The following is a 10159-nucleotide window of genomic DNA, read 5'->3' as shown; positions in this document are numbered from 1 at the left end:
TGAATTGTTAATGGAAAAATGAAATGTTGAAGTATTAGATAAATATATTTTTAATATGTTGGTCACTGGATAACATGTTTTGCGAAGAAGACATCAAGCGTAAAATCAGCATAGCAAAAGGTCCATTCATTAACATTATTACAGTAAACACAGATTTGCATCATAAAATGTTGCACATGGAACCGCCTACCACTTATTCGAGACCAGTGCTTATTAAAAAATAATTTTTAGTTATTGATACAGGATTAAACAGTAAAATGAGAGCTATAAAATGGTAAAAGAATCATTTAAATGGGACATTTCCTTGTAAGTTACAAACATTTAAACATAGAGCTGTTTAAAGAACAATATTTAAGAAATCCGCCTCAAAGTTTATGATTTTGGCCATTTTCTCAGGCTATCACCAAATTGTTAAAAATTGTTGTTTTAACATTGTAAATGGGGAAAATAACCGCATAGCATGATGTACAGATATACAGATATACAGGTTAGTTTAGTGCAGTAAAATAGATTTTTTTTTTCTTTGAAAGAGTTCACCTACACTTTCCTCTCCCCTAAAATGTATGTTTTGTTCTGTTGTCTTGTGTAAACTATGGATAATCCCTACAGCAGTAGTAGTTAACTGGAGGTCGTGGGTTTGACTGCAACCCGAATCACTTGCAAGTACAGTATTTGGGAATAAACTGAGTATTCAGTATAATACCTCAAGTAGGGCAAAACATCACTATTATGATATTTTCCAGATGTAAACACACTGAAATGAACTTGTCTGATTATGGAATCCCTAGGGAAAAAAAAGGAGTCATCAGTCTTGAATCCTGTAAAAGGAAATGTTTACATGACAGTTATAATACTGTCATAAAATAACAATCCATTTTACATTCAGGCTAAGCAAAATCAGTGCTAGATATCACACTTCTAAAATTTTGAGACAGGTTACTGAAATTGATTTTACCAAGTTGAGAATTCTGGTACACTCTATTGCATGCACTCTTATCCAACTTGTAACTGTGTTTCAGATTTAAGGACACTGATAAAAACACACAGTACATTTCCCTTAAACAATAATATTCACATTTATTATACACTATTTTTATAAAGAAATCATTTAAAATTTTTTTTTATAAAGATTTATATTAAAGTTTACTTTAAAATAATTTTTGAAATACATAGTGTAGACTGTCGCATAATTAGGCTTTAGTTCTGTATCCAAACAGACCAACATTAAGGCTGTGTTGCCCAAGCCAAATCCTGCTTGAAAAAATCTAGTGTGATGAGGCACATACACTTTTTAATGACGATCCATCTGACAATTCAAAGATGGTATGACATGTCTTCAAGTGCTTGCCGATAGAATTTGTCAGCCGACGGTTCTACAATGCAGTGTGCACTTGATTTTCAACATTATAAGAGGGCAATGTGCTTCCGTTTAAAGACACCCACAACATGATCATAGCGGGAAGCCCTATTGTTGCAGCCACATCCTCACAATATGCTAACCGTTAGGTTTAATCAGTCTTCTTATGCCATGCCATGTCAAAACTTGGTTTCATTTAATCCTCGATTTTGCTGTCTTCCACTTCTCGTGTTTTTGGGTAATAAACTTTGAAGCAGTATCCACCATTGGAGAAAGATCCCTGAAATGTCAAAAAATGTATTTAAAGAATTGACAAAATAATATTAAAATATAGAACAAAATAATATTAAAATTAAAATAGCTTGGAGAAATGCATCAATACCTGTGACAACAGGCTTTTTCGCAAGACTAATAAGCCCACCTTTTGGATATTGTTAAGTTGATAAAACCCTACAAAATGACAAGTCTGAGGACGCCATTTCGAGCCATCTAGAGGTGCCATAATCACAATTTTTCTTACTTCAGCCCCAACCATGGTGGGGTTGAGGTGGGTGGACCCTCTATCTGTGAACGTCCGTACTTTAGTCTCCCTCTATTTCAAATTCCTGGATTTGCCACTGAATACTTACAGCATTAATGCATAAACAGTTTGTGTTAGTTATTGTGAAAGGATCGCATTTGTCACCAAACATGACAAGATCTGGAAGTGGATAAAGTCTGAGGGCTGAATCATAACTCCAGTAGATTGGTGACACGTGGAGTGGAAGTGGGCTAAGATGACTCTGCGATATCACCGTCTTGACAAACTGCAAAAAAAAAAATATGGATTACTTACAATAGCAAGTATCTAACAGTAGGGGTGGCACCAGCAGAGGGGGGAGACCTGGCACCACCACCCACCCCCCACCTTGTCAGGGAGAAAAAAAAATGCATATGTATTGTTCATATATTGGTAGACCCCAAAATCAATTAAATAAGCCTTTGAAACCCCTAAATTTTCATTTTTTTCGAGGGCTTCACCACTGGAACATTTTCAAGAGATTTTGAGCGACGCCTGACCACGCCCAGTTTGTTTCGTCTGGACATCACCCGCGCACCCCCACCCATCCATCGGACAAATCCTGGTGCCACCATTGTTTAACAGATTGAAAGATATAATACTGTAATTTTCCCATTAAACAAGTTCTCTCATATAAGTCCTGCTCTTGTAAACATTTTCTCTAAACTCTACTTAAATAAACACTGTGCCATTTAGACATAAATTCTATTGTTAAACATCACACTCTCGAAATATTGTATAAATGCCGCACTAAAGCCTCTAAAAAATTATACAATCACTGCGGCACTTATTGGAACGTTTACAGTAATAACAATAACAAAAGCCACAATAATATATTAAACAAAAAATTATTGTAATGTCCGTACTGATTCTCTGCTGCTGCACAAACAGAGAAACACCCTTCCCCACCTCTCAATGCTATCGTGTCAAGATATTTATTACATCAGATAATTCATTTCTAATTCAAACAATTGACAGTTGAATTAAAAGTTGAACACAAAAGCTCCAAGCCACCATTAACAATTGAGGGTGCTCTTTAGTAAGTGAGACCTCTCTGATATACTCACATGACTCGGTATATCTGATCCAGCCTCTGGAAAACGAACACAGTTCCGGCACATTTTGGTAAGAATATCCTCACGAAAAATTACCATCTCCTGGGTACAGTACTGAATCCTGAGAGAAATCAGGAAAAGTTTTTTTTTTTTAATTGTAAATCAAATGTAAATTTGAAAAATAAAAAGTTTTTAAAGAGAGGATTAAAGACAAAATATAGGGAGAATAACTGATAACTTGCAGGATCACTGTGTTGAATGGGTATGGTCCATGGCTGTTTTAGCAGCTGTAGAAAGGCACTTTGCTCACATCATTCCACAATGAAAGGGGCTGAAGTGAACCATAGCATCGGGGTAACCCTTACTCTTACGAAAGTGCACATGAGCCAGATGTGTACACGGGACCTCCTGTTTTAAGTCCTTATCTGAGAAGAGTTCTACCAACCCGAAACCTGGGCAAAGAGCAGCTTTAACCAGCGCTGATGTTAAGGCTGTATTTAGTGGTGCCGCTGCCTTACTGCTCAGCCACTCGACTTGCCAAGCTTCCAATTCATTCATTTTCACACACATTAACAGTGCAACTGTTCATAGTATAACAAGCATATATTCAAATAATGATAAAAAAAAAGGAAATCAAATGAATATGAATCTGTGTTTTCTTTTTATTTTAATTAATAAAATACAGCATTTTACCTGCAAGGATTTGAAGTAAATATTGCACCAGGTACATTACGACGAAACTCCTCAGTTATGCAATCAGGTATTGCTTTTCTAAATTGGAGCAAATATAGAATAAGAAATATAAAATAAACTATATAATACTAATACTAATATTAATGGCTGTGTATTTTGATAGTGCATAGTGTATAGACATCTTTTAAAATACTAAATAGTTTACAAACCTAGGTAAGATGTTTCCAGGACCAGGATCCCGAGGTCCAGGCACAAACACAAACTTGCTGCCCTCTATCAGACTTGGAAATTCTTGTAGCATGGACATCAGCATCTGTAGGGAATCTTAGAAAAGGAAAAAATATATTAATGATAAATTAATTGTTTAAAGCTACTAAAGGTAATTTTCTTCTTTTCTTCAACAGTTAAAGAATGAAAGTGTGTGGTCTTCTATGAACATAGGACAGGACATTATGAGACAATCCCTTTACTATTTTGAAATAGAGTTCTTCATTGCGCATGTGCTATGATGTACACAAGATCAATAGCTAACGTCCCATCAAAAAGACATGGTAATTGGAGCAAAGTGATTTACCCAAAGGGAAACTAGAAGTACAGCATTGGTAGGTCTTGAACTCAGTCTCTTACCAAAGACCTACTGCTTTCCAATGCACTAAAATGTGTATAAAAAAGACTAATGATTTTTATTTTAGAGACACAAGCTTCTGCTAGCTCAAGCTAGCTTCATCCTTCATACATAGTGTAGCTTCAAAGGCCCGACTCCATTTGTTGTCACATCGGGTTTGTGCGAGTTAAATGCTGATGTGATAGGTCTGCGTCAGGGACTGTCGCGCTAACAGTCACGACGATCTCACGACTGTCCCCAATGATAAATCTTGTTGGCCTGCATCGTAGGACGCTGTCTGAATTAGCCATAAAGTGAACAAGTTTTATTGACTAACCTGTTAAAATCTTGACATGGTTGCTACCATATGGCGTTGATGTGAAATTTCCACAGAAGACAAAACATGTTGGTGGCATGTCAGAAAGACCAGAAAACAAGGTTTGAAGCTTTTGTCTCACTTTCAGCTGATCCAACCAAACCTCGGAGATAAATACAAACATGGCATTGTCGTTATCCTGCTCAATGGTCTTTAAACGCTTGGAAACTTTGACAGAGGTTGCAGATGGGCCACCAAAAAAATTTGTATTGCCAAAAAAACTCCTGCAAAGAATTAAAAAAAATTGTTCGTTCATAACATACGTTTGAGTCTTAGGTCTAAGGTAACCACAAATTTAACCCAACCTTCATTTTAATCTACAAGTAGTCTTTGTTGTGTCTTACATAATAACATATACAATTACTATTACAAGTATTACATACAACATAAAATTTAATTATTTCATTGAACAATACTTTCCTAATATTAGGTCATGTGAGAAAGTTGCCAGGTTAGTTTGCCATGAAATGTAATATTTTACCTTGTGATATCGCTTGGCTCAGCAGGAGGAAAACCAAAAGCGTTGATATGAAATACTTCATCTTCGTACCAACCCTCCGCAAGAACGAAACAATTTTCTGTAAATAACCCATTGTGAAATTGGTGCAGGGTGGTTAAAGAAACAACAGAATTACAGAAATTGCTTTAAACTTTTACAAATCTTATTTTTTTATTATCTGTTAATTGGTATTTATATAGCACCTTTCCTTTAGGATAAGAAGCCCTTGGGTCCTCATGCTTAAGTGTTGCTGCATATTGGCACAGTAGCAGGCAACCCTACCAGGTACCCATCATTTATATTCCTGGGTGGAGAGGAGCAAAGTAGATAAAGTGCCTTATTCAAGAACACAAGAGAAGTGCAAAGCGAGGGACAAAAAACTCAATCTCAAGGTTGAGAAACCAAACTGTTCAGCTGAACATTCATTGAAGGTCAAATGATGATGTCACTATTGACTTAAAATTGATGCTACTGTATGCTAATAACCAAGGATATTGCTTTACTGAGGTCCAGCTCAACTGCTCCTGTGGGATCTTCAAGGTGATATTTTCCCTGTTGAAAAAAAAAATGTTTTAACCTAGATTGATATGTACCTAATAATGTACTTAAAATCAGGATCCGGAGGGGGAAAAAATGTTGATATGTTGTAGAACTGACAGAAAAAAGTTGTTTGATGAAAAACTGGGGAATGGTGAATAAAATACAGATTTTTGAATATATAAAAACTGGGAGAACTTTGTTATACCTTTTTCCTCTGTTTAAAAAAAAAATCTGTATCTCTCCAGTTTTTATCAAACAACTTTTTTCTGTCTTAGAAAAATCAGTTCTACAAAGTATCCAAAACTGTTTTCCCTCCGGAGTCTGAATTTATTGAGTGTTGGACAAGAGCTTACTACAACATACATAAATTGTTGCTTGATGTTTGGATTTAATATAACATGACATTGGGTATTACACAAATAATTGGCAAATAATCCATTTTTTATTTGCATCATTCTTTTGTGTAATTTAGTTCATGTACATTTGTTTCATTTGTCCCACTGCATGCTTCGACCTACTAGTTGTAAAGACGATAATAAGACAGCACTCAAATCCTGTCTAGGAAACTATGCCACAGCACCAAAAAAGGTAGGTACAACATTATACTTCATAAATAAAAATTTACATTTTAAAAAATTTTTATCATTACATTTTGCTGTACATTTTTATTGCTGCTGTTTTGATGTTGTGATTTTTCTGTGTTCTCTTGTATTTAATTACTATTTAACAATTCAGTTTTGTATTTCAGCTTTAGTTCTGCAATGTACTGTTTTATGTAAAAAATCTATTGGAATAAAAGATACCGTGATAAATAAAATAATTTAGGAGTATTACTATTAAAAACAAATAATGAGAAGAATATATTCATTTAAAGATGGACTGTTCCATTAAACTATGGCTCCATAATCCACTGAAAATATTCTTCCTGTTGCATTTATCTTTGTATAACATTATGTACGGTCAGTCCTCACCTCTTTGATTTGCGTTATCATCCCCAACACTATTATCTCTCCTAATTTTGAAGAGCTTCCAAGTAAATACTCCACAGGTTTTAACTGAAATATTTTAACAGAAATAGTTTACACAAAGTACATGAAAAAGAATGCATCACAAACATCTACTATGTATTAATAATATGAATCTAACAAATATTTGCATGGTCAATAGAATATTTCAGGGCGGATCGAGGAATATGAAATAGAGGTGACCAAGAAAGTCAATTTTACAGACGGCAGTGCCAGACCACCTCAGCTCCACCATGGTTGGGGCTGAGGTACAATATTTTTTCAAGATGGCCAGAAAGAGCACTCTGAAACTAAAGATTTGAACGTAGTTTTATTTTTCCTTTTTGTTTAAATTTTGAAAAAATTGTGGCAGTAAGGGCCGCTGGCCTTCCAAACCCACCCACCACCTTGAATCCGCCTATGTATTTTGCCGAAGCATGTAGTGCTTCTTGTTGACACACTGAAGGGCTATGAATCCAGTCTAACATGTGCTCAGTGTGTTCTGCTGAGGTTAAGACATCAAAATTTCAACATGAGATGCAGTTGAAATAAAATTAAATAAAAACAATACATAACATTCCCAAGACATTTAAAACATCAAAAATTATAATAACTTTTCATAATACAAACTTAATTTTCTATAACATCAACTGCATATTTCCATACTGAAACTAAAGTAATTAATTACATTATGTTACAAATGTAAATAAGTAAATATAAATTTTCTTTACTTGGAACTTGTGTGATTTTTCTTCTGGTAAAGAGCCTAGAACTGGGGGTGTGAATAGATTGTGTCTGCTTGTCCTCTGGTGAAGGATTGTATATCGTTCTGAAAACAGATTCGCTTTATCTTTAGCGGAACCATGAAGACTAGGTACATATTTGTTCCTGTTTACAAAGATAAACAACAGAGTAATCAAAATATAATAAAGTGGTGATCGTAGAGTTTCTGCCCCTATTTAATAAAACTATGGTATACCTTACATTATAATATTATTTTGTTTACGCTACAATGTCGGGGCCCTCGTGCATGGAGGCCCCGGTTCTCCACCCCTTCTCCCCACCCACATAGATTTTATTCCAGGCCTGTGGTACTTTGATATATAATTATTGTTACAGTCGATCATGGAGTGACAGTAAGATTAGGTAGTAAAAGGGGTAGGAAGGCTTAAAAGTTGGTAGCATTGATCATCAAAAATGTAATTAAAAGAACCCTAAAAAAAATGAACGGATCAATAAATACACATGAGGCTGACTAACAGACTGTTGATTACTAAAATCCTTGAACAGGCAAATCAACGATCTATGGAAACAGAATAAGGAACGGTATTATTTATGGGTGCCCTATGATGCATTGAATATTTACACACATTATATTTTATTCACTTACAACAAGAGTTTTTTACGTTCACTGTTATATGAAAACATTGGGATACTGAAAGCGTCAATGACAGATAAAACCTTGTCGGACTCTTCCTCCGTATCTTCATTGCACTCTTCAATGGCTGCTTCCACTTCAGACCGACCAATCATAGCTGTGTTTACTTTAAGAATATGAAATACATGATCAGATATTTAGACCAGTAAGATATGTTGTGGAAACAAATAAATATCTTTTCAGTATTGTACTTTGGGCAGTAGTATCTCCAGAAATTTGCCAACAGTGGGGTCCAAACCAAGGGGCTAACTAAAGCCTCAGTCAGGGTCCCTGAATAAAAATGCTTGGTAGAGTTCATGGGGAGATTTTATGGCTTAGTATGGCCCAAAATTGTACAGCTAGATCATAATATTAGGGATTGGCCATCAAATAAGGTTATTTGGATAGGCATTTTTGGTCCAACAACCTCGTCATGGCCTTGGATGACGGAGGTCCAGGCCTGTCCGGGGGTGGGATGCCACCAGTGACTTTTGTTTATTTGTGCTACAGCATATATTCAAGAATGTGAGTAGAAAAAATGATCTCAATGAAAAGATTATGAATATTATTGGAAAAAATGTCAACAATAATTATGCTTTTAAAATTTAGCATCCATTAATTTTAAAGATCAATTCACAATCATTACTAGACTAAATGTTTTAAGGTGATGGAGAATTGTGATTTGTTGAATTCAATCAATAATGTTCATGAAATGAAGTATGTTTTTTATTGTGCAACAGTAATGTATTGAATGGATTTAAATCTTACATTGTTGTTTTTGAATACAATCTATGATTTTATCCAGCCATTCACTTCGCTCATCTTCATTCAAGGGAGTGAGCACATCAGCCAGCAGCTTGCTTGCATCACTAAAAAAAAATGAAAAATACATATAATTTAAATATTTGTAACAAGCATTTATAAGAAATTAACTTCTTTTACGCCATTGACATTGTTCCAATGATTTTACATTTGTCTGTTGATTGGTGAAGCTTGCTTGAGCCTAAACTTAATTAAAAATATATCTTGCTTTCTTAATGTCCTACTGTAAAGTACTTTAATTGTACAGGGGATATACACAAAAATCTACCTCAAATTTGCACAGAAAATTACTAGGAAATTAGGGGTGCAGAATTGTTACTGCATAATACATTGGTTATACAGTATATAATTGAGAGATAGGCCAGGGCCTAGCTTTCAGTAAAATGTGCGCAGAAATCTTTCCAAAATGCATTAATGGAATTCTAGGCATAATTTTTGTGAAGAGGATATTCCCCACAAAGGCCTTATTTTACAGTCAAGGGCGGATTGCTATAAGTAGTCTTTAGACGGTCTTAACCGTTAGTCAGCTATAATCGTGACGTCACTACTGGTCTATGATTATGCTATACCATGGTCTAACCAGTTAGCCGTCTTAAATTTTAAAGCCGACTTGGAGGAGGCTTAAAACGGTCTTAAATCATTTTCATCATGGCATTCTGCTGATTAATCTAACAGTGCAATGGCAAGACCTAGATCATCAAAGTCAGAGAATCGAACGATGAATACTCAGCATCTGTAAAAATAGGTCTACGGCGTTTATTTACGTTCATTTCGATACATTTGCGTGCATCGAGCACGCATGACGTCGCCCTCAATCTTACATTACAAGGAAGTGCTTGTTTGCATTTCAATACTTAAAGCGGTCTTAGGGAAGACTGTTTTATAGCAATGGTCTTAGAGGAATGACTTTAGTGAGACCGTCTAAGTGATAAAGCTAGCTTTATTCGAGGAGGTAAGACTACCAGTTAACACCGTTTTATAGCAATCCGCCCCTGGTCTTATTGAACTACGGCATTACAGAAGGATTTCAGAAGTTTTCCATTTTTTTTTTCAGTGTAAAAGAATAATCAATATCAATTAACAATAACAGTTAAAGGGGCATTTGGCTACAGTAGTCAGCAAAAAAAGAGAAGAAAAGAAAAGATGGGAGATAAAAGTAAACTTAATTAAAAGCACTGCACGATACCTCTATAAAATTTGTAATTTGTGTGATTTTATTTTATGATCAACTAT

General features: G+C 35.1%; 1 protein-coding gene across 1 annotated transcript in view; it reads right to left on the bottom strand.

Moving 5' to 3' along the window:
- Positions 1-1050: 1050 nt before the first annotated feature.
- LOC117108449 (DNA polymerase epsilon subunit 2-like) overlaps positions 1051-10159 on the bottom strand; it is a 9967-nt gene continuing 858 nt past the window's right edge. Inside the window, exons 2-13 of the mRNA XM_033250457.1 lie at positions 8873-8973; positions 8078-8231; positions 7419-7575; positions 6655-6738; positions 5639-5695; positions 5126-5247; positions 4606-4868; positions 3874-3988; positions 3665-3742; positions 2984-3092; positions 1987-2163; positions 1051-1637 (exon numbers count right to left, since the gene is read on the bottom strand). Coding sequence (XP_033106348.1) covers positions 1554-1637; positions 1987-2163; positions 2984-3092; positions 3665-3742; positions 3874-3988; positions 4606-4868; positions 5126-5247; positions 5639-5695; positions 6655-6738; positions 7419-7575; positions 8078-8231; positions 8873-8973 — 1501 coding nt within the window. The 3' untranslated portion in view covers positions 1051-1553. The remainder of the gene's footprint in view (positions 1638-1986; positions 2164-2983; positions 3093-3664; positions 3743-3873; positions 3989-4605; positions 4869-5125; positions 5248-5638; positions 5696-6654; positions 6739-7418; positions 7576-8077; positions 8232-8872; positions 8974-10159) is intronic.

The sequence above is a fragment of the Anneissia japonica genome, unplaced genomic scaffold, assembly GCF_011630105.1.
Source record: "Anneissia japonica isolate Jap-2015-1 unplaced genomic scaffold, ASM1163010v1 scaffold3940_len624931_cov186, whole genome shotgun sequence".
NCBI classification, from domain to species: domain Eukaryota; kingdom Metazoa; phylum Echinodermata; class Crinoidea; order Comatulida; family Comatulidae; genus Anneissia; species Anneissia japonica.
The sequence above is the reverse complement of the archived record's forward strand: the minus strand, read 5'-3'. Positions and strand labels throughout refer to the sequence as shown.